At 45.3% G+C, this 24308-nt stretch overlaps 5 protein-coding genes across 5 annotated transcripts in view; 3 read left to right on the top strand and 2 right to left on the bottom strand.

The window, feature by feature from the left end:
• Positions 1 to 103: 103 nt before the first annotated feature.
• On the bottom strand, positions 104 to 1130 carry LOC136718974 (transmembrane protein 229B; the record flags this gene model as incomplete). The annotated part of the gene is made up of 1 exon (XM_066696785.1): positions 104 to 1130. A coding segment is annotated over one exon (579 nt), but the record flags the coding sequence as incomplete, so codon positions are not given.
• A 3555-nt stretch (positions 1131 to 4685) lies between these two features.
• LOC136718973 (hydroxycarboxylic acid receptor 2-like) lies at positions 4686 to 5702 on the top strand. Its single transcript, XM_066696784.1, has one exon. The coding sequence runs from the start codon at positions 4686 to 4688 to the stop codon at positions 5700 to 5702; it is 1017 nt and encodes a 338-aa protein (XP_066552881.1).
• Positions 5703 to 6118: 416 nt separating this feature from the next.
• LOC136719063 (hydroxycarboxylic acid receptor 2) lies at positions 6119 to 9367 on the top strand. The gene is made up of 2 exons (XM_066696891.1): positions 6119 to 6822; positions 7645 to 9367. Exon 2 carries the CDS (start codon positions 7786 to 7788, stop codon positions 8776 to 8778), a length of 993 nt encoding a protein of 330 aa, XP_066552988.1. The 5' UTR covers positions 6119 to 6822; positions 7645 to 7785; the 3' UTR covers positions 8779 to 9367.
• Positions 9368 to 9993: 626 nt separating this feature from the next.
• On the top strand, positions 9994 to 12095 carry LOC136719064 (hydroxycarboxylic acid receptor 2). The gene has a single exon (XM_066696892.1). It carries the CDS (start codon positions 10220 to 10222, stop codon positions 11222 to 11224), a length of 1005 nt encoding a protein of 334 aa, XP_066552989.1. The 5' UTR covers positions 9994 to 10219; the 3' UTR covers positions 11225 to 12095.
• A 100-nt stretch (positions 12096 to 12195) lies between these two features.
• The window catches only part of mta3 (metastasis associated 1 family, member 3), a 44276-nt gene continuing 32163 nt past the window's right edge, over positions 12196 to 24308 (bottom strand). The window contains exons 17-19 of the mRNA XM_066696890.1: positions 23204 to 23235; positions 20832 to 20950; positions 12196 to 15000 (exon numbers count right to left, since the gene is read on the bottom strand). Of these exons, the coding sequence (XP_066552987.1) occupies positions 14859 to 15000; positions 20832 to 20950; positions 23204 to 23235 (293 nt within the window). The 3' untranslated portion in view covers positions 12196 to 14858. The remainder of the gene's footprint in view (positions 15001 to 20831; positions 20951 to 23203; positions 23236 to 24308) is intronic.

Below are 24308 nucleotides of genomic sequence, written 5' to 3'. Positions count from 1 at the left end.
ATCACAACCTGTTCCATTAAGTCATCAGGAAGCTTTAGTGCAGCATCACTTGCTTCCCTTGTAAGTGACGTGTGTTTAAGATTTTCAAGAAATAAAACAGAAACACTTGTTCAGGCGCAGTATTTAATATCAGTTAAGTTTCGTGAAAGGTTTAAAATATTTTGTTTGTAAATATATAGAGATGAAACGCAAAAAACTTCCATGATCTACTTACTCTGTCTATATATATGTGTGTGTGTGTGTGTGTGTACTCGTATTTAATTTTGAAAAGGTAACATTTTAAATTAACCATGAAACAGGAGATAAAGCATTTCCTTTTCTATATGTGGTTTTTGTAGGACATTTGGCAACAAAACAAACCCAGAAGATGACGGTTACTTTGAAACTTCCATTTCCTTTTCAAGTAAACGTGCAGAGATCTCATGGTGATACATACATATTTTTGTAACCAAACCACAATGGCGTGCAACTTCTTAACCTGCAGAAAAGCCCAGGGATTATTTGATCAACCACTTGTATCTTGTTCATGCCAGACAAGGGGTCAGGAGAGCCTACAATGCTCTCCTGACCCCAAGGTTGGGCAGGTTGTCCAGCCGGAGCTGCAGGGTACTCCTGATGATGAGTTGCTCGGCCACGATGGACGCCAGGAACCAGAGGGGCGCGTACTCCAGCGTCACCAACCCCATGAAGTTCCCCCGGAAGGCAGAGTAGTCCCACGGGCAGGCACCGAACAGGCGCAGGAGGGAGCCGGTGCCGAACTCCCACGCGTACGTCCACAGGGTGTAGAGAAGCGCCCGGGCCAGGAGGGGGCAGCAAGAGCGCAGATGCAGGTACATCTTCTCCATGACCAAAATCGATGTGCCGTAGATGAGAAGCGCCCAGACGCTGCTGTGCCCCGAGAGCTGCCGGGCACGCGTGTGGGCGAAGTCCCAGGCGGCCGTGAAAGTCACCTCGCACAGGTAGCCGTGGAGGGCGTAGAGGTACCAGCGCGTCGACGCACCCAGCGGCCTGTATGCCCTCCGCTGCGCCGTCTGAACGCAGCCTCTCTGCACACGGCGGGCTGTGGGAACCAACGAGAAGCGGTCAACGAGTGGGAAGAGGAACAAAGGCCGGTGAGGTTTTACTCTGGAACCAGATCAGCGTGAGCACAGCGATTGCGTTCACCCTCACACCGCAACGCCCAGAGCAGTGTGTTTTACTGTCTGAAGTCACTGGGCCACAACGCCAAAATCACTTGGCGTGATATTACTGCATGCTCTTGCAGACACTCAACTCAACAAACTACACTTTATCACGTTTACCACAGTACACCACACTGCATTTCCTGTTCCCTTAGGACACTTTCAAGCTGCCTTCTAACACAGCTTGTGTGTTGCCTATTTGGCTGTATTTGCATGTTATAGAGGGGTCATGGTGTACAAACAGTCTAATTACTCTTGGCGCTATTTCCATTGTATGATCAATAATAATAATAATACTTACAGTAACTTACATACTATCATGAACATACCTGCGATTACACTACATCTACTCACATACTTACTTTTACACACTATTACTGATGCATGCTACTCCTATCCTCAATTATAAAACAAGGTATTTTAGAGCACGACAGCATAAAGTTCATAGTCATGTATTTCTTTCCTCTCCGATGTGTCTTTGAAGTTTCTGTATGTGTCAGCCCATACAGTGTGATTTAGCAGACATGACGGAGTAAAGTGTTGCTTCCTGTCTGAGTCATTTAGATGAACTGACACGCCACAGTTCGTAGGATCTTTAGGAGCTGGTTTTCAATAGAAATCACACAGGAAGGTGGTTTTGGACATCCCGGATGTTTCACTCCGCTCTCAGCCCTTCCGACACACCTGTGCGCAGTTTTAATCGATCTCCGTGAATTTGGTACCACAATGAGAATTATTATTATTAGAATAATTATAGCCTTGCACAGTTACCTGCAGCAAGAAACATCCCACTCTTCATCACTGACTGACCATCTGTTTTTACAAGAGTGAAGTCAAGCCAGCCTGGGGAAAACTGGCCAAATGCTGTTAAAATTACATAAAATTGCTGTTCTGGTGTCTTCCTAAGAGACAGGTGCCCTTGGCAAGCCAGTTTAGTGACCCTGGTAGGCATGTTTTGTTGTGAATGCTTTCAGAGCATCCTATACTGCTGCTCAACACGTCCAGTCGAGGTCAATGTTTCAATGACTAAACCAGTGGTTCCCCACCCTGGTTCTCTCAAGCCTAAGCTCTCAATTACTTAATTGAACCCTTAACTTAAATAATGATTTGCTTACATTGTATTTTCTAAATTGTGTAATTGATACCAAGTTGTTTCCATAGTAAGATAAGTTACTGATACAAATACTTAAAAGCCCTACTGTTTAAAATTAGTATTAGTTTAATTAAGGGTTCAATTAAGTAACTGAGATCTCAGCAGGGTAGGGCATCCTGCAGGACCAGGTTTGGGAACCACTGAACTAAACAACTGAACTATCCACAAAAGTCTCACACTTATACATAAATGACCAAGATTCAATAACCCTTCACTATCCATCCATCTATCTATATATGTATGTATGTGTATGTGTGTATATATAGGAAAATTATCATATTTACCTACATCTCCAGGTCCCAGACTCATCCTGCCAAGTCTCTCAGTGGAGTCCATGCTTCCTGGATTTGAAAATGGGGTTTTGAGCTTCGCATCTCGCCTATTATCCTCGTGTTGGTGTCGGAGATCCCAGTGTGTCTGGGCTAAATATTAATCTAGAGTTTAGTCAGAGTGTGACAGAGACATCTCCATTAACAAAAATACAGGGTGGGGGGGCGGTGGCCTGCTTATCAGTCCCAGGTATAATGAGGCTTTATGAGTGACACAGGCAAATTCAATATTTTACAGAGATTCAAATTCTTTTGCAATGACAAACGGCCATCGACAGGACATGACAACAATTCAGGGAGGCTGAATTGATCGCAGATTTTCACCTTGGCTTAACGTTCCTAATCATTAATCCAGTTCTGACCATTATTTACCGACTGTACACAGTTTCCCCTGTCCTTTGCATAAAGGGATGGTCTGTGAAAGTCTGCAAGACAATTTACAATCGGCTGCCAGCCAAGGTCACCGCACTGAGACACGACCACCACGCTATTCTCTCTCTGGATAATTGTAGAGAGTAATCCAGCCCGAGTGACCTAAATATCTTTTTACTACTGAACACCTCTCAGCGGCAGAGAAACAGATGTTGTTACAAATGTCAACGGAAAAACAACACAAGCCATGAATGAATGCAGGGTTGGATTTAAAAGTGGCATTTCAAAACAAACGCACAAACATAAATTGGGTCTAGACATATATAGCTGACACACTTTACAGATGAGATGGTGCGTGGATATAATAACGCTGTGACATCACCACAGGCCATATTTGATGGTTTTATTTTTTTCATGATTGTGATTTTGCTCCAGAGAGGAGAGGGACAGCTTTACAAAGGTGGTCATGCTTGTTTACAGGGAAGACATTTTAAGTTTATTGACCTCCCAGCTGGCCTCCTAGTTCTCACCCTCTGAGAGGACTCACCAGAATAATCTTGCATGTTTGACATGGCCTTATAGAGAGAAGCTTTTCCTGAAAGCTTTTAGTTTCTCTTTTATATCTGCAATGTTATAAAATATAAGTCCAGTGACATATATCAGCATTTTGTGATGTGTTTTAAATGCAGCTGAACACGTTTTCTGTGGCTTCACAGCTCCAGTGGGGTCATCTTGACCAGCTTGTCTGATTGCAGTTGGAGTTAGAGATCTTAAGTCAGAGGGAAAGGAGGAATACAATCATTGTGCAATTTACATTATCCTGAAAAATGTAAAGTTTATCGTTTCTTAAGAGGAAATCCACCAAAATAGCTATGAAGAAGTGAAATGATGTATCATTTCCGGTCACATAAAGTAATGAACAAGTTTTCTTTGCCGCAATAAATTCAGTTTAATTCCTGTCTATCGGTGCTCAGATTGTTAGCCATTGCTGATATTTTTTGCTTTCTTGATTGAGCTAAAACAATTTAAATTAAATTAAAAACAGCACTTTTATGGTACTTACACAGTGCAGTAGTATCAGTTGCAATAAAAATCTTAATTTATTGAATCCTACTTTGATGAAAAACTAAAAACGCTCTTTGGAAGATTTCTTAATCTATAAAGGTCCATCCTGTGATGACACTAGGGTTGGTTTGATCTAATCTTTTCTGCATGCATATCTGTGTTTCTGAGCTTGCCAGCCATCATTTCAGACATCAGGACATATCCGTGCTCATCTGTGAACTGCTGGAGCCCAGAAACGTCCCTGAGGAGGAAGCCGAGGATCTCCAGTGGGAACCCATTTTTCTGGGCTCATCGAGAGCGATTTGGTGAGGGAGGATTTTTTTTTTTGACAGAACCTACTTAATAAAAACTCACACCCTTGAGGTTTAGGACTGTTTGTTATTATTAAACGCACACATTGGTGTTAAGCTCTTCGGTGTGTTTGACCCAAAACGTATACTAACACAATGCTAACAAACAGCTCGCCGGACCATTTCTTTACACCGCAGAAACAACAACAAAAAATGCCTGCCTCTCAGTGCAGATCTTCTTGATCGTGATTTCAGTTTCTCATCGGCTTCCTCTCTTCTATTTTGAGACTGATGGATGTGGATAACCAGTGAAGCTTACTGTCACCACAGCCTCTTCACTTGCTCTCACACCGACACGATGAGCACAAATGGCACTTACTGCTTGTCCAGGCACGAGAAAACCGCCGCCATTCTGCCCCCCATCCTGATAGCGGAGCTCCTGCTGGGCCTCCCGGGGAACGCCGTGGCCCTCTGGATCTTCTGCTTCCGCCTGAAGGCCTGGAAGACCAGCACGGTGTACCTGGTGAACCTGGTGGTGGCCGACTTCCTCCTCATCCTCAGCCTTCCCTTCCGCATTGATAGCTACCTGCGGGGGGAGGACTGGACCTTCGGCGAGATCTTCTGCAAGGTCAACCTCTTCATGGTGTCCGCCAACCGTTCCGCCAGCATGGCCTTCCTCCTCGTCGTGGTGTTGGATCGCTACTGCCGGGTGCTGCATCCCTACCACTGGCTCAACCGCATCTCGGTGAGGAGCGCCACCTGCGTGGCCGGCCTGACGTGGGCGTTGGTGGCGGCCCTCGAGGTGCACCTGCTCGCCAACCCGGACGGGATGGAGATCGCGAACGGCAACCGGCTGTGCCGCAGCTTCCGAATGAAGACCCGCGGCTCCGCCAAGGACACGTTTCGCAGCGGCGTGTTTCTGGCCCAGTTCTACGGCACCCTGGTCACCCTGCTCTTCTGCACCTGTAGGATCATCTGGAAGCTCAGACTCCGCAAGATGGACAAGGAGAAGAAGATCAGAAAGGCCATGCGGATAGCCATCACCGTCGTGGTCATTTTTGTGTTTTGTTTCTTGCCGGGGAACGTGACCGGGGTGGCTGTCTTCATTGTGCGGATGAGCTACCCGGGGGATTGCGGCACCTTCAATGTGGCAGTGCAGTTTTTTAGCTCCACTGTGGCATTCACCTACATGAACAGTGTTTTGGATCCCGTGCTGTACTGCTTCTCCAGCCCGGGGTTTCTGAACACCTTGAGGCTGCCTCAGCTGTTTGCTTGGGTACGGAAAGGAGGGCCCATTCAGACAAGGAGTTAATGGACCAAGGATTATCTGACGTGCGTTTTGTTTTCCTCCTCACTTCCTTCATCTAGTCTGGATAGACTTCAAAAGCTTCCAACTAATTAGAGAAATGCTGCATTCGTTAAGGCACTGCTGTGACACACACAGAACAGAAACATTTTGGTGCACAACATTCCTATAAAAGTTTTAAAAGTATGCCTTAGCAGATTAATTTTTTATATTTAAATACACTTATTAAAACATCTGAGACACATAGATTTAAAGGAAGAGTGTGCTGTGGAATTACAAAGACAGGGTTGGAGTGCCAGTGGATTTCGCATCGCTGTTCTTCCTTTGAAAACAGTGCATTTTAAATCCGGGTTGCAGTCTGCTTTAAAACTAAAACAAAACACTTCTTGTACTCTAGCTGCTTGAGGCAGTTTCGTATTTACCCCCCACCCCGCTTATTTGCAGTCTGTAATTGTGTGTTTTTATAGCTTAAACACTGAAGTAATTGTTGTGTGTCTTTAACAACAAGATGATCTCAGTTTTTCTGTAAGTATTGTAGAAGAATGTTGTGAAAACGTTTCATTTTTTATGTATAAGGTCTTTGAGTAACAAGCATGTATTTTTTGTATTCATATTTTTTATATATGCTGTATATTTGTATGATACAAAATAAATGTCTATAAATTGTGACACGCTTTGAATGTTGTATTTATATATCCATTATGTCAATATATATCAGATATTTAATCAACAAAAAACAACCGCAACAACAATGAAGTTATCCTTTACTAGTTTATCAACATTTGTTGATTTAAATTAAATTAAACTGCATTTTAAATCCAGGTTGCAGAGTCTGCTTTAAAACTAAAACTAAACACTTCTTGTACTCTAGCTGCTTGAGGCAGTTTCGAATTTACCCCCCGCCCCGCTAACCCCACTTAACTATTTGTGACTGAGTCTTGTAACTGAGAGGAAGTTCACAGCTATTAAGAGCTAAAACACCATCACACTGAAAAAAGCTTTGCACAGATATCAGATATGTTTTGGCACTAATCCATGCAGATGTCTGTGCCCCGCTCTCTCAGAAGAAGAGGGCCCCGTCTTCTCAACGTAACGGATGAGGTACCCACCTGGTTTTAGCATATAGGTAAGCCAAAAATCTGTTTTTAATGCTTTTTAAGTCTAAACGTATTGGTCTAGTTCTAAGATTCTTCTAGGTATTTTATTTTATTGAAAAGGGGAAAACCAAGCCTGAATTTCACCGACAGAAATTCACTTTTCAGCTTCAAAGATGACTTTTGCAGTTTCTGCGCTACACGCAACATTGTCAATGGATTTCGTCAGTTTAGTCTTCTGTCAGAAGAGAGTAATTATGTTGCAATTGTCGCAGTTTCTCCAGGGAGGAATTTAATTTGAATAAATCATTGTTCAAGAGGACGATATTTATGACAGCGTGGACAAAATGTGCTTGAGTAAAATGTAGACTTCACATTTGGTTATCAAACAGCTCACCACAAAACTCAGTTTCGACCTCGTCATCCTTTTGATCCTGTGCTCACTTTGCCACAGAGCCTTTTAAAATATTGAAACTGATGAATGTATGCGCCACTTTTTATTGTAAATATATTTTATTTATTTAGGTGATTAAAGTGACTGATCGTTTTTACGGCTTAAGTTAGTTCATCTGTAAAAAGACGACGGTGGGATAATGTAACGACTAAGGTAATTCACAGGAAGTTATTCTGATGAGAATATACTGCCATCGATAGATCAAAATGTTCTGATAAAACAAAAATACCCCCCCACCCACATATAACATAGACTATATTAAGAGAAACCCTTTGATTTTAGGGCTGGCTAGGATGATTCAATGACCCTTCCTGGAAAGGGCATTGCTGCAATCACTCGTTCTAGATCAATGGTGCCTTCTGCTCACACATTTTCTTATCCTGTGTTGGCATTTAAACAGAACCTCCTGCCGGAAGTTGTGCTGGTACCCAAACAGACAAAAACTGCTGCTTCACAAGGGGGCTGGAATAGAATTGCAGAAGCAAAAGCTCCTCTGAAGAACCACGAGCTCAGTGCTCCTCGTGCCCATTTGTGCTCCACCATGGCCAACGACTCCATGCACTGCCTATCTAGACAGAGCCACGTCTCCATCGTCCTTCCTCCCATCATGATCATGGAGTTCCTGCTGGGGCTCCCCGCCAACGCCATGGCGCTGTGGATCTTCTGTTTCCGCATCACACTCTGGAAGCCCAGCACGGTGTATCTGCTGAACCTGGTGCTGGCCGACTTCCTGCTCATCCTCAGCCTGCCCTTCCGGATCGACGGCTGGATGAGGAACGAGAACTGGGTGTTTGGGGACGTCATGTGCCGGATGAACCTGTTTATGCTGGCCACGAACCGTTCGGCCAGCATCGCCTTCATGACCACTGTGGCCTTGGACCGCTACTTCAAGGTGGTCCACCCTCACCACCCTGTGAACCACTTGTCAGCGAGGAGAGCCGTGGTGGTGGCAGTCTCCATATGGGCGCTGGTGTTCTCCCTCAGGACCCCTTTACTAGCCAACAAACTCCTGAATCAGCACAACAACAGCAGCTTGTGCCGCAGCTTCAGCTCCTACAGCAAGCCCACCCTTGGGATCCGGCTGCACTACGCGCTATACATTGGCGAGTTCTTCCTGCCCTTCTTCTTGTTGCTCTTTTGCACCCTCAGGACCACCTGCATCCTCCGCTCCCGTCAGCTGGACAAGGAGAAGAAAGTCCGCAGGGCCATCAAGGTCATCAGGGTGATCGTGGGCGTGTTCACCGTCTGTTTCCTGCCTGGCATCCTGACGGGGATCATCACGCTGCTCATCCAGAAGTTCAGACCCAAGGACTGCATCTCATACTCGATATCTGCCGAGCTCTTCAGCATCGCCGTCGGCTTCACCTACCTGAACAGCGCCCTAGACCCGGTCATCTACTGCTTCTCCAGCCCCATGTTTAACAAGGCTTTGAAGACCGCTGTCAACTCTCTGGGGCTGTGCCACCTGGACGTGAGCCGGAGGGGCAGCGTTGCCACCAGTGATGAGTGGCACAAGGACTCTGGCCGTGTGTGAGATACAGAGTCGTCACAACACACACGTGGGATTGTAGTTGGAATGAAACGCTCAGATGTTTTGGTGGCTCATTTGCACGTGCTCATCGGTAGACTGAATGTTATGAACGCCCGTGCAGAGTGCGTGAGTCAGACCCACTTCCCAGACTGTCCTCCTGTAAGTAAGTAAATCAATGTTGGAAATTAATTACGGCCAGATTTGCACATCACGAGAATGCTGGTCTTTCCTCTAGAAAAGTAACACATCAATCATGACATGTTTTTACAGTTAATTTTATATTAATGCCATGAAATCGTAAAGCATTCTCTTGCCTAGCATTAAAGTTTAGTTTGTCCGTTTTAAAGGTGTGGTTAATAAAACGGTGGTATGCTTATTTTCAGTCTGTGATTGTGTGTTTTTATAACCTAAACACTCAAGTAATTTTTCTGTCTTAACAAGATGATATCTCAGTTTTTCTGTAAGTATTGTAGAAGAATGTTGTGAAAACGTTTCATTTTTTATGTATAAGGTCTTTGAGTAACAAGCATACTGTATATTTTTTGTATTCATATTTTTTATATATGCTGTATATTTGTATGATACAAAATAAATGTCTATAAACTGTGACACACTTTGAATGTTGTATTTATATACCCATTATGTCAATATATATCAGTAGATATTTGATCAACAAAAAACAACCGCAACAACAATAATATGAATAGTTATCCTTTACTAGTTTACCAACACTTGTTTTTTAAGATTTAAGATTTTTAATAATAATGAAAAATATATATAATCTCTCATTCTTAAACTTGGAAAGACCTAAAGCCACTGTCAGATGTTTTAAATTACCCCACAATTATCTACGATGTACTTCAATAACAAATTCTAACCATATAGAGAAACCCCCTGCACAGACATCAGCGCTGAATCTGTGATTGGGTTGGAAGTTGGTTCACCAAAGCTTAACATCTCTTGCCATTATGTTCCAAAGAGTTTCAATTTAAATGTGAAATGCATGTTTGTAGAAATGTGTCTGTTGTTTTTGCGACAGACTATAGCAGAGGCAGGGGGACACTGAAGTAAAAAAGAAAAATAAACTTCCTTAGCCGAACCACAAATACCATATAAGTACAGAAATGCTTCCTCTCTGCTTGGAAGCAGAATTGCATTTACATAAAGCCTAAACATCTGATAAACTTATTATGGAGACATGCCAAACACTGACCCGTGACGGCGCCTCCTTTGTGTGTCCAAACCACAATCCTCCCATGTCTTCAGCGATGTCAACGTCTCACAAATTCCTCTTAAGCCTAAGGAGCCAAAACGCTGTCATCATCACAGAAAGAGATATGAAGCGGTTGCTTTCTTCAGCGACTCTCTATTTGACTTCCTGTGCTGAAGAGCGTGCATCTCTGTGCCCGCTTTCCTCCGTAGCGTAGATGCCTCAGAGTCTCACATGGATGAGAACAGAAGTCTCTTCTACTGCCCGACACCGCACACATTGGTTGGGTATGTTCTGGCCCCCATCATCTCCTTGGAATTTATTTTCGGTTTAGCTGGCAATGGCTTGGCTCTGTGGGTCTTCTGTTTCCGTGTGAAAGTCTGGAAGACCTACATGGTGTACATGCTGAATCTGGTGATCTCAGACCTCCTCCTTATCATCTTCTTGCCCTTCAGGATTGACAACTACACTCGCGGGGAGGACTGGGTCTTCTCTGAGACCTTCTGCGGGGTCAACCTGCTGATGTTGGCCATGAACCGCACGGCCAGCATCTGCTTCCTCACCGCCATCACCATGGACCGCTACTTCAAGGTTGTCCATCCCAACCACCGGTTCAACATCATCACTCTCACTGGAGCAGTAAAGGTGGCTGTGGTGTTATGGATCTGGACGGCTCTGATGTCTATGCACCTGGTCAACGCCAAGCTGGTACAACGGTCTGAAAATAAAACTCTTTGCCGAAGTTACAGTTCCTACGAACAAACAACCCCCGACATGATATGGCATGGCGTGCTTTTCTTCATGGAGTTCCTAGTGGCGTTCAGCCTAATCATCTTCTGCACCTGTCGTATCGTCTGCAAACTGAGGGGCACGAAAGCAGGCACTCAAGGCAAGATCAGGAGCATCACCAGGCTGGTCATCCTGATCGTGATCGAGTTTGCCATCTGTTTCATGCCCAGCATCGTGTCCGCAGTGTTGGCCCTGGGGGTGAAGACACTATACCCCAAAAACTGCGGCAAGTTCTTCATTTACGGAAGCTTGTTTCACGGGACTTTTGCCTTCACTTATCTGAACAGTGTCCTGGACCCGGTCATATACTGCTTCTCCAGCAGGTCCTTCAAACAATCCTATAGAAAGACGTTGCGGTCAGTCCGCCCGAGGAAGATTGAATTCAGCGAGGGCAACGAGAAGAGGAGTAACGGACGAGAGACATTCCAGCAGAGCTTGGAAAGGCTGTAGGATCTGGACAGGGTCAGTATTGCGATGATATTTGATGTTGCAATTGACATTATATTTGAGCAACACTTCCACTGCAATACTGCCCAACCGGCATGATGCAGCAGACCACATTCATCTTGATTGTAATGCGACACTTTTTTCTTCCTTGTATTTGACTTTCTTTTCTTTTTTAAGTGGCTGTTTACTGTGCAACATGTGGAATAATATACTGTGGGGACTTCTAGCTGCATAAGAACAAAAACATATGCATTCAAAATACATATATTTTTCACACTTTATATTTCTTTACGAAACGTGTTAACTATTAAATGTTTAATTGTAATATAATTATGAGTTCTGTATTCTGAATTCTAGAGTGAACAGCTAAGAGAACGTAGCTAAGTTTTTGCTAAGTGTTTAAAACAACAAACATATTGGTGTAATTTAGGTACAAAGTTTTCTTATCAGTTTTCTCAGAGAACACCCTCAAGCAGCAGCCTCTGTTATTGTCGAAATTATAATTTTACGTTCCTTCCTGGGCTGTAACTTGGCAACACAGTTCAACTCAACGCAATACAGCAACCGAGAGGAAACCCACAGACACACAACTCAGAGCTCGGGAAACAACAGCGTATCAACAGTCTTACTATAGAAACCGCAAACTAGGCATTTTTTTTTGCATATTTCTCAACAGCAGTGGGAGGGGTTTTTACATGTTGTTCATAATAAAAGCACTGGTGTGTATTATTAGCTTAACTATCAACCAGAAAGAGAAAGGTTTCTCTGTGCTGCCAGTAATTGTTACAAAACTATGAAGACGCAGAAATGTTGTACATAGGTTTCTTTTAATCACAAAAAGTCAAATAAAATCTGCAATGCTGACAAACAGAAACACATGTTCCGAGTCGTCTGTGAATGAAACCTGGGAAAATGAGACCATGATTGTATATACATGCGAAGAATTGGTTTGCAAGTCACAGATTTCCGCTGCATTGGTTGTATCGTCCTTTTATTGTTATTTTTGCATATTTCATTGAACATCTTTGACCGACAGGAAAACACAACATAAATATAAGGTGTTAGTACTGATTCATGCGTTTTAAAATGAAGGGGGTCGATCGGTTCATTCAGAAGGTGTTGGGCGAACGTCGGACCCTCTGAGTTGACGCGAAAGAAGGAGAACGCGAGTCGTCGTGATTCGGTTCGACTCGACAAGATCGACGGTGTCACTCAGCGGTCTGTAGGCAAGGTTTATCGACCTTTAGGCTCCACAGATTGTTGAGATGAACTCAGAATCGCAGTTCAGATCTTACACATGCGTTCATGAGGAACTGATTATAAAGTAAATAAAATGAATGAATTCAGAAATCACATGCTGCAAAGGGGCACACTGTAAAAGTCCTCATGATACATTCCTCTGATTACACATGATAAACCTTAGAATAAACAAACACTAAAATAAATACATTAGTTTATGGCTTTAGAGCTTCATTTCTTAAAAATATGAGTTGCCATTTTTTATTGTAATTTGACACACATTTTGCTACAAACTACAATACTAATCATAACGATCTGATCACATGAATGGTTAAGTCTGTAACCTTGGATTGATGCACATGAATTTAACATCCTCCCCCTAAAAAAAAAAACCCCAAACTGAAATTGTGAATGGAGTCTATAAGACATCCCTGCCCTCAGTAAAGCTCCTCTGGGGCCAGGGATCGGGGTTTCCAAAGGAGAGCATCTTCAGTTTGTGAGCCCGTGGAGAGCCACACAGCACAACAACAGCAAGGGAGTCAACCATCGAAACGGACTTCTGCAAAAAACTCAATGTCGACAACATTTTTTTTTTTTTTAAGGAGTCATTTTCTAGTGTTTGGAGCCTCGTTAGCGGTCTGTTACTGGAGGATTCCTAACCCCGGCCTGGCAAATCACGACAGCCAGACGCTAAATCGAGAGGCGAGCGTCAACGGGAAAAGCGCCGCATGACAGAAAAGATGCCGTCATATCTGATGACCTCACAACACATTCTGTCAACGCCACTAACATTGCACCGTTTACACGCATGTTAGTGCCTCATTTTTTAACCGCCATCTAATTTCTCTTGTGTCATTTCTCAGAACATTTTAAAGGGCGAGACGGGTCGCACTTTGTCACACAGAGTTCAATAAAGCAAGTGCATCACACGCTTACAGGTGAAAAGCAAATCTGAGCATCACAACCTGCCAGGAATGGGGATTCAGTTCAACCAGTATTGTGTAAAACATGAACACTGAGTCGTACCACATATACCTATGGCAGTGGCAACTCAGGAGATAAGTGTCCAGAAAAAACAGATTCCCCCACCCTTCATCACTACTCTAAAAGCACATCGACAACTATACCCTGCTACACAACATAAAGGACAGCTAGAAAGAGCTACACTGGACATGAATCGACTCACAGGTCATGCACGGTCTGTTGTGGTAGAAATGTCAAGAAATCGGGACTGTTTTCTCTGGCAGTTGCCATTGTTGCCGGGTTGGGTGCATAGTTAACTCTGAGGTGGAGTTTTAAAGATTCTGCTTATAAAATTGTGAAATATCATACTATGCTATGCATGTTGTGGGGGGGGGTTAAAGCCTAATTAATGCACGAGGACGTCAGTTTAATCCGAATCAAACTTACACACGTCTGGCGAACGATAATTGATAGAACGAGGCTGAATCGGTAAACTCCACTTAAATACAAACAATTCCTTTTATTCTGACCCCTTTGAACTATCAAAAAGTAGCTTATTTGTGACACGAACTACAGAGAACAGGAAGAGGACTGTGCTGAGTCAGGCTCAAAATATCTGCCTCGGTACTCTGAAGCAGCGTTCGGAGGGGCCTGACCGCAGAGGAAACGCGTCTTGGCTCAGTCGCCCGCCGACACTGAACAAGATTGTCTGCATAGATAAGCGAGGCGACAGCGAGAGAAAGCTGTCAGTCCCGCTTTCCTAAGGACGTGAAGCGCAAGACTCCTCTTGGCGGTCTCTCGACACGGTTTAGGTGGTCAACACACTCTAAGATTGATTGTCAGTGGTATAAACTAGAAATGTGTCGTCAAATACAAAACACGTACGGCTCCGTGAAACCCGGGAGCCGCGGAGCTCTCACCCCCTTAGGGAAAGATATCAAAAAGAGAACGAGTACTTTTAGAAAATACATCAGACAAGTGCTCACATATATTTACAGTCCTTTGCTCTTGCAGGGAAATGAAACTAACAAACAGATCCAAAACTAAAACCAAAGCAAAACAGAAAAACAGTTCCCCCACTCCAACACTGGGAGGGGGATCTTTTAGAAATATAGACAAGCTGTTCATACTGGGTCCTTTTGCCATTTTTCAGAAAGAAATGGCCAAAATTCAGAGGCACTGAGCGTTAACTTATTGCCACTTCAAACAGGTAGGCTGTATTTCGTAGCCGGTGCCGCTAGTGATTTACTAAACAGTCTACTCCGTGGTGAGATGCCTGCGCACTAGCTGTGAGAGGGAACGGGCACCGGTCAGCGCCGGAAACTGCCCTGCTGGTTCGGGGATCTGGCGTGGAGGCGAGGGGTGATGCCAAAGGAGGGTGGCAGAGTGGGAGGCGGCAGTGCCATGGGGAGGGCAGTGGGGCGGAGAGGGAGCTTCAGTCGTGGATGACGATGGGCCCGCGGGTCCTCAGGCCGGGGTAGGAAGGGCAGTGCAGGGGCCGGCGCACTCGGATCTGCTCGCAGGGCTGCCTACACGCTCTTCTTAGCTGAGGCCTGGAGAGCAGCTTCCGAACTCTCCTACAGGGGGACGAGGGGACGAGACAGGACAGTCAGAGAGGCGTGTCCAGCCCAGACCGGGACTCCACATTCGCCCTGCCACGGTGGGTATCTGTGAGGGACGTCTGTCTGTTTTTACTTTAAACATTTTATAATCAGTACCTACACTCGTGGTGAGAAGCTGTAAAATGCGGACAGTTGTAACAAAGTTGCAAAGTGGACAGGGTGGTTGTTATTCTGATTCCAAAACAAGAAAATTAGGTTGTTGAGACTTTTTTGTGACTTGAAGGCCAATGTGGCGATACAGCTTTAGAAATCAAGACTCTGGCACTGCAAATGCCTTCTTAATTTGTGTGTGTCTGTTTGACTATCAATGGCCGAGACTGACTCTCCATGCTGTCGATCTCCAGACAGTTACACTCAACCCACCAATGTCAGAGAGAATATGTAGTTTTTGAATATAAGCAGTCAAAGCTTAGTTCCTCTTTGTAACATAGCTGTTGTGTGCACAGTGGCACCTCAGTCACAATCGCACCTCTGTTTCCTGTGAGCCTCCAGGCGCCTGAGCCACATGGTGCCAAGTAAGCACCAAACCGGCTGCACCATGAGAACAGTCCCCTGATACTGGGGGTTTAAATACCCGTGTCTAGGGGAATGACTTCACCCTCGCAGGCTCCAGTAGTCCTGTTACAACAGCACATGTTTATTTCTTTCTCAAGGCTGCAGCCAGTTTAAAATAATGTTCCTGTCTTCGTATCCAAGCAGAAGGAAAACACATGAATTATATACAGTGTGATTCTGACATGGTTTCCAGTCCTCCAGAGGTTTAATTAAGTTTCTCCCTGGTGGCCCGGCTGAGGGACAATTATGGATTTGCAGCGACATAAAAACAACCTGCAGATAACAAACGCACTTGGCTGTGTCGGCCCTGCCGCTCCACTGCTCGCACGGGCTGTAGTTTAGTTTATGGGAGCTCTGAGAAGCAGTCCGGGTGTCGGGCAGGGTGTACAGGCGCAGCGTTGTGCAGAAATGCTGGATAGCAGTCCTGTGATCTTTAAGGTGATTGCCTGTTTACAGGTAATTCTGCTCTGCAAACCACCCAGATGAATGGCCAATCAACTCCTTTCCACAGGAGACCAGGACGAGGAAGAGGAGGTAAAACCTTGTCCTCTCACAGTGACCCAAACCCAAACGGCCACTTTATGTTTCATCTGCTTCTCAGTCTCTCCATCACAAATTAATAATCAATCTCCCTTCATGCTACAGACACAGCAGCCTGGGTGCAAAAGCATGGCAGCAAAGAGGACTTTAACGATGCTTGAGCGCCCTGAGCAGAGCAGGAACCCAGAGATGAAAATGTAGAACAGAATGGTATGTGTGTGGGGGGATGTAATGAACATATTATTGATACGCCATACAATACCTCACTGATCTCATTATACATTGATTGTATACAGACATTCAGACACAGCAGAGATGATTTTTAGCAGCTGATGTTCTCCCTCAGAAGTGCCACCTCCACATTGGGGTGAGATTGCACAGATGCCCAAACTCCAGCCAAGCTCTGTGTTTTTATTTTTAACGATCATCTGCCTCTCTCACTGCACATTTCACATTTCACAGCCGTGCCATCACTTGCATTAGATCCCTGACTGCTCTCCACCCTTCGGCCACGCTTTGGACCCGGTTCGAGACACGGCAGTGATCCGGTGGCCCTGCATGTTCTCAGACCAGCTGGCCTTCCCTGTGGCTCGCTTAAAGCAGCTTCTGGAAGGCTCTGACTGACGCTACCGTTTTCCACACTTGGGTACATATTGATTTAGTTTTTCAGGCATTTTCCAGAGTCTGGCTGCAGATCCATCTGGGCTGAAAGTCTTTGCAGGATCAGAGCGCCAAACCCACGTGTCTGCACACAACCTCTGCTGTGTGGGTGCACAGTGCACAGTGCTGTGAGCCAGAGCACTGGGGGGTGGTGTCGGCTGGGGAGAGGAGGCTGAAGCGGGTGTAGGAGCGCAGCGGGGGGCCGGCAGCCTTGGCACCGCTTTTGCAATCCACTGCAGGATTTCAATCTAACCACTCAAATCTGTTCGCTGACCCTTCAGCTTGAGGTCACTTCATTAATTGATTAATTGATTTATTAGTTGAGGATTAGCAGTAGCCAAGGCTGGTAAGTGAGTTCCCGTGCCCAGGCTGCCCGCCCCAGTCTAAGGTTCTAAGAGATAGGCAAGCAATACAGAGGCACTCCTTGCTCCCACATGATCACTCGCTCTGTTCGGAGGCACTTTTGGTTACTGAGGAGAAATGATGGTTCTCGTTTGAAAGGCACGTCTTGAGTTTTAGTCTCAGAAAGAAACAGACAGCCTGGCATATTGTACCAAGCAGGGTGTTTGGGGGGGAAGTGCTGCTGTAATGCACACAAGTCAGTGTGAGACTGAACTCTTATAACTTCTTCCTGTAGTTCTTCTGGCTTGCGGATCAACAGACTAATGAAACCCTGAAACCGGTTGCATAAAGCTATATTAATTAATCTGACAGTTAGTCTAGTCTAATGCAAGATAGTCAGTTGCATAAAAATGAAGACTGACCAAGACTTAGCCTGAAAAGTTAACCTCCTCACCACCAGGATAACTGAAAATTTAAGTCCATCTTTCCATTGAAGCTGCTGCCTGAGACTACAGTGCCCTTGACATTGATTCTGACTCCTCCCACTGTCTCCCACTGTTTACTGATATTGATTCATCCCACTGCCTCATACGTGTCACTGACTCCTCCCACTGCCTCCCACTGTTTACTGATATTGATTCATCCCACTGCCTCATACGTGTCACTGACTCCTCCCACTGCCTCCCACTGTTTACTGATATTGATTCATCCCACTGCCTCATACGTGTCACTGACTCCTCCCACTGCCTCCCACTGTTTACTGATATTGATTCATCCCACTGCCTCATACGTGTCACTGACTCCTCCCACTGCCTCCCACGGTCACTGACTCCTCCCACAGGCTAGTTTGTATGTTCACAGTTAGACAAATTATATATTTTTCGTCACTATATTTCAATAAGTAGCACAGATTTTCAGTGACTATGAGCTGGGATTGTCACTATTTTAGAAAAGCGTCTGCCAAAGGGCCTTTAAATTCCCAGAATGCATTGCATGATTGACTAAGTAAGACCAGTCTAAGGAAAGAACGCAGTGTCTATCGTTAGTTTGATTTATAATTATACTAAGGCAAAGACTTAGTCTGTGTTTATACAACCGGCCCCAGTAAAAATAACATACACATATACAACTATTCAAGCATGTAAACTCGAGGATCTGAAAATATATATATACAGTCAGTATATATTACAGACTTCTTCCCCTTAATGTATTTGCAGTTATATCTGTAAAATTAAATTATGAAAATGCTGTAAAACACTAAATACACTAATAAAGATGACAGCCTTAATTGATGTTTTATGAAAGGATAAGGCGTTGATATTAAAAAGGACTACTATATTATTGAAGCAGAATGTTGTTCATATTCCCCTGTGGGCTTCATTACAGTCACATTTGATGCCCAGCTGGAAAATGGATTAAAGCTGTTAATAAGAGGTGCCTTTTAAACCAGCAGCTCAGATTATTAATTTCAAACCTTCGATGAGCCCAGACATGTGTGGCTCCTAATTCTGAACTGCGAAGAAGCTTAATTATAATGAATTATGATGAATTGCAGCTCTTCGATGAAGCCATCGTACTCGCCGCCGTACGTGCGGCCTTTTGCCGAGTCGAAGGCGAAATAAATAGACAAATAAATAAATAAAATGAAATCAAAGAAAACAAACCGCCATCAGAGCACAATCTGGGAGCGTGGGAAAGCAGTCCCTGTAATTAAATCCGTGACTGATACGTAGTGGACCGATTCCATTATGCCGCAATTAATAAATAAATGCGTATCTCCCAGCTAATGACGGCTTATATCACCTTAATCTTCTAATAATGGTTTTACACATATAATAATATAAAGTAATACTTTAGGAATCTGCACTTGCTTCCCCCCCGCCCTCTTTTTCCATGATTCAATGTAGTTAAAGATTCATTAATCAGCCACCATCTAAATTTAGCCACTACTGGGTGCCGTGAAGAATCGTGACTCATTCAGACATTTGACTAATGGAAAAGGAGTTTTTTTCCTCCGTGAGATGATTTGCTAACTATTTCACGGTAGCGGTTTCTTTCTTTTTAAATTTTTACCACATTATTTACGAATCTTTTGCCCCAAAGAGGTTATAATTTCAGAGGTTCATCTGCTGTATCAGTTCATCAAGTCCAGGCCGTGACCCCCATCTGGGAATCGTGTCTGGAGCATTAGGCGTGCCAGAGTGGATCTGGATATTTCACAGCGCCGAGGAGCTCCCAGCTTAAGGCCGAGGAGCTGAAACTCCACTCCCTGGCGCGGCTGTCACTTCCAGTGGATGTCTGAACCAAGGATGGCCTAGATTCTTGAAACCAAGTGCCTGCGGTTGGGGGTCCCAACGCGGACTGCTTAATGAGCGCCAAAAGAACACGTGGGGGCGTGTTCTTTTGTCTGTGGATCCCCGGCGTCAGGTGAAGGGGTGGGTTAAAGCTGGACTTACCCTGAGGAGTTGTCTAACGGCTGCAGAACTGAAATGAAACAAGCAGCCAGTCATTGCACAGGAAGACACAAACACACAGCTGCTCCGGTCCGGCAGGACGGAGCCGGTCCACTCGGACGGCCCTGGCTCCCACCAGAGGCAAACCCACCAGGGACAGCCACACATTAATAAGTCAGTCAATACAACGGGGAGGACTTGGCTTTGAGGGGACCTGGGGAGACCTTGGTTGATGGACAGCATATTGTTGTTGTTGTTTTAATTATCTGTTGCATCCCAGTGGTGTCTTTTTCAGGTCCCACTGATCTCACAGACACAGGGAGCTTCGCCTAGAAGGGGGGATGCTATAATCAATACCATGAAACAGTGTAAAGCTACGGGCAGAAACACTTTTTCTCCCCTGACGGCGTACAAATAACCCTGCGCTAATGTGCCTCATGACATCGCTACCCTGAAATTACTCTGAGTGATTGCAGGTCATAATGTTGCTCAACGGTGCGGTGCATTTTCGTGCAGCAACACAAGTCCTGCAAAAGACTCAGTTGCACTGCACTTTAATTCATTAACAGGTGCAGTGAGTTCATTGCCACCGGCATCCTTCATCCTCAGCAGGACACAGCAGATTACATGATTTAACCAGAAGACATCGACGAGGCACTGAACAGAAACGGGAAGGAGATAAATCCTCAGACCTCACACTGACGCTACTGAGGCCCGACTCTGCGGTGGGCAGACCTGAGGGCGCAGCTCACAGCGGGATCTAAATCACTTCTGATTAGGAGAAGGATTATGCGCACAGGGTCTTAGTGCTGAGCTGTCAGGTTAAGGACATGCTGACTGGAGGTAAAACTACCCAAAAAAGGAAGGCAGATGTTACCATATCACCCCGCCGCCCCCAGCCCCGATGTCACAAGCAATCCGGCACAGATTACCGCGGATTATTGGTGATTAAACAAAGGACAGTGATCCCCGGAGGTCTCGACATTGCATCTGCAGTTCCCAATCCTTCAGGTCTCATTTCAGCCTCGTGTTACTTTTGCTGGAGGAGTGTGTCACCTGATAGGCGTGTCCCTTCCTGGCCCCCGAGGGATCACATTTACAACCGCACCCAGCCCCCCACCCCGCCCAGGGCGGCGCTACACTGCAGCCGCTTTTTAGCAGTTTTCTTGAGTGCATCCCACTCTTCCTGGGTCTTTTGTGCCCGGGGGGGGGGGGCAGGGAAGGGGCTGTGCGTACCTGGTCTCCTGGGAAACCAGGAAGAAGCCGTCGTCGGGGGCATTGATCCAGTTGGGCCTCCGTTTGCGCAGCATCGTCCCGGGGGCTCGGAGGGCGCTGCCGGCGGCCCGGCCGTTGTGCTGGAGTCAGGAGGGGACGGGGGGTGGGGGTGGGGGGGTTGACAGAGACACAAAGCTCGGTTAGGCTACACCGCGAACTTCAGGTCATCACTTCAGTCTTAATATCTGATATGCATTCATAAGACAAAACACAGCGTCTCTCTCCTTCCACGCAGCGTCTCCAGTCTGAAAAAGCAAGATCGGATCTTATATCTGAATTTATCAATGCTCTCAAATAATAAACTCATAATGGTACACTTGTTTGGCTGCCACAAAATAATATTTTCCGTCTTGCCATATTCATAACAACGAAGACCTTCTCTGGCTCTTAACTCAGGGTGTAAGAAGCAAAAGTTCCCGAGCTAATGATCACAACACTGCTCTACGCCGCGGGTCGCGCAGGAGGTTTCCGAGATGTTACTCTCCACTGGCAGAGAAACACGTATCGGTACCAGTTCAGTTTTATCACAGCGCGTCTTATTCATTCAAGCACAGTCCTCGGCTCTCCTGCGGCGATCCTGTGCATTACTTCACCGTGTTTTTACCCTGGTGAATCACGACTGCGGCCGCCCCCAGCAGCACCGTGCAACGCGCTGACAGACGGTAAATGAGGAGAAAACAGTCAACAGATCAGCCAGTTCCTCCATCGCAGCACGTTGACAACTGCCTGAATGAATGAGGCTGTGTTGGCTCATTAATCCCTCGTGTGTGACCAGAGCAGCCGGAGGCTACGTTGTGAGGATGAGGGACACCTCTGAACCGCTGTAACTCATAACACTGCGTTATGATCCTGTTTTCAGCTGCGCTTTGCGACTCTTGTAAAATCGCAATCGCCAAGACGAAACCTATGACCAGACAAGTTCTGCGCCCTGCAGGAGCTCTTGTGGCCGGGCGGACCGAGGGGCATCTCAATCATCTCAATTTACCAGCACCCTCTTGTCACTCTTTTGCCCCGGCCAAACCTGGGACCCTATACTTCAGCCACCGACACGCAAAGGAAGGCGTTACCCTCTGGGTGCAGAAACGGAGTGAACTGAACTGCCGTAACTCATATATAACATGATATCTGTGAGTAGAATCAATTAAATTTGATTTTGTACTGCCAGAAAAATGTGCATTTCTTTTCAAAATCAAAGTTTACACTGTATCAAAGACTAGGGACAGGGAAAGTGAATATTTTATTAAGACTGGTGCTCGGAGCTCTGTCTCTGATTGTTTTGGAAATACTGTTTATTTGGTGTAGTATTTTACATTTTACATGAAAAAAACAATTCAATTTTTTAATACTTATGATTAAAATCTTTAAAAATCAATTCTTAAAATCACTTAAAATTTTTAAAATCTGTGATTTTAACAAAAAACAAAACAATTAACTTCAAAATAAACGTGCCCAAAACAACAAAACAAATGTGATTAAAGCAAAAACTGCTCACCAACATAAAAGTCAAATACATTGAAAATAACTGAAAATGCATTGGACAAAATAAAGAAACAATTAAAAAGGTAAAAATAAAAAACAAACAAAAAAGGTCCAATGCATTTAAAATTAAATCCAAAACGGTCAATGTATTTGACAAAAGAATATAACAGAACCAAACCATAATAACCCTAAACAATTAGTGGTTTAAAAACAACTAAATCTTTAAAAACAATTAAGATTCATTAAATCGTTTTAAAAACAATCATCCATAAAATATTTAAAAGATCTTGGACTCGGGCTCCAGCAGGGGGAACTGACCGTCCCCGGAGGTGGGTCCCATCATGGGTTTGATTGTTTTGGAAAGCTTCTGAATGTTTTTCCCTGCCTTTTTCCTCTTTAATATGCCCCCTGAGTCGGTTCATCCCTTCTCTTCTCAACGTCCCTCGACCAAGGCCTTTTTAAAAGAGTGATGCAGGGACGAAACCCTATGCATGATGGGAATGAAGGCATAACAAGGGGATTGTTTGTTTGGGGGACTTTCTGCACTGACACTGGTATCAGGAACCAGGGATATTTAGGATAATTTATCTGGACCGAGCGGTTGTTGTTAGTGTGTCTTTCAATCTGTGCCCTTAGTGATGTTTTACGGCTTCTTGGAACTGTTATTCTTAACCTAAACATCTCGTCCAGCTTTTCATTAAACAAGGGGCCCCACAGCGAGCCACACTCAGATGCTCTGAGCTCTGGCCGTGTTCGTTATCATGCGGTTCGTTGTGTAGCGGAGAGCATCGAGTGTGACCATACTCACAGCGCAGGAGGGAGGCGCGCCAGGGCTGGGCGGGGCAGGGACTTACCAAGACGGGTCCCACGACGTGGATGGAGTTATCTGCGAAGATGACACAGAAAAGACGCGAAAGGACACGATCAGTATGGATCCATTTTAAAACGCACACACAAGCAAACTCTCTGGTTTTCCACCACTAGGAGTGCAGCAGACATTCATCTTGGGTTTGTAAGATTCATCCAGCTGTTTAGAAACTGTAAAACGTGCTGGACGCTTGTTTCCATCATATATTAATCCCAGATGTGTCCAGATAAGGTAACTGGCCTCTAATCGGATCATCACAGAAATATTCCTCCTTAGCATCCCTTCTGATGCTCACGACTTCGGAGGGAAATCCATTAACGATACATCAACCCCGGTCTGCTGCTGATTTTCATTATAGATTACCTGCACCTCGGCATTGTTATTAATGTGCAAACGGCCGGGTAGCTGCAGTCCAAGCACTGCCGGGAAATATTGCATCAAAGTGTGGCAGGAGAAAAATAATGTTACGGTAGTTTCCCCTTCTCAGCGGAACCCCCTGTAAAAGCAGAACAGAGACACGGGTGCATCTGCGAAGAAAACGGTCATTTCAAAGTGTGCGTGATTATAATTAGGTTTTTAAAGACAACCTCACGAACCTCGTGTTCAAACGCACGCACACGCACCAGACAGACAGGTACACATCCTGGCAGCTGTGCCCTTTGAAGGTTTCACGTTAACGAGCAGAAATCAAGGGGCTTAACAATCAGCGGCTGCTCCTCTCGCTGGTCTCCCCCGTGGGCTCCGGCGCGCAGGCAGGTGTTGGCATGGCTCATCCTGCGTTAATTATTTCTAACTTTAGGCGTTCTGACAAGACACGAGGCCCCAGGTGCCGACGAGAGCGCCGATACGTCCGGGGGGGGGGGGGCGAGGGCTGTGTGAATCATTCGTGACCGAGGCGGTGGTCGGAGGGGTGAAGACACGGGTACACGCCTGGACCCGCCACCAGCCAGCGCGCCACCGAGAGGTCAGAGAGGCTCCTGACAGCCAATCCAGATGCCTCTAATTAAGGGCTCATGGATCGACTACAAATCCATCCTGTGGAGTTATGCAGATGAGAGAGTAAAAATAACTGGCGCAGGGATATTATTATC

The sequence above is a fragment of the Amia ocellicauda genome, chromosome 23 (genome assembly GCF_036373705.1).
Source record: "Amia ocellicauda isolate fAmiCal2 chromosome 23, fAmiCal2.hap1, whole genome shotgun sequence".
Lineage (NCBI taxonomy): Eukaryota > Metazoa > Chordata > Actinopteri > Amiiformes > Amiidae > Amia > Amia ocellicauda.
Note: the sequence above shows the minus strand (reverse complement) of the source record. Positions and strands in the feature narration are given on the sequence as shown.

Excerpts from the sequence above, each read along its gene's own strand:
- LOC136719064 (XM_066696892.1), top strand. The coding sequence starts at position 10,220 with ATGGATGAGAACAGAAGTCTCTTCTACTGCCCGACACCGCACACATTG.
- LOC136719063 (XM_066696891.1), top strand. The coding sequence starts at position 7,786 with ATGGCCAACGACTCCATGCACTGCCTATCTAGACAGAGCCACGTCTCC.
- LOC136718973 (XM_066696784.1), top strand. The coding sequence starts at position 4,686 with ATGTGGATAACCAGTGAAGCTTACTGTCACCACAGCCTCTTCACTTGC.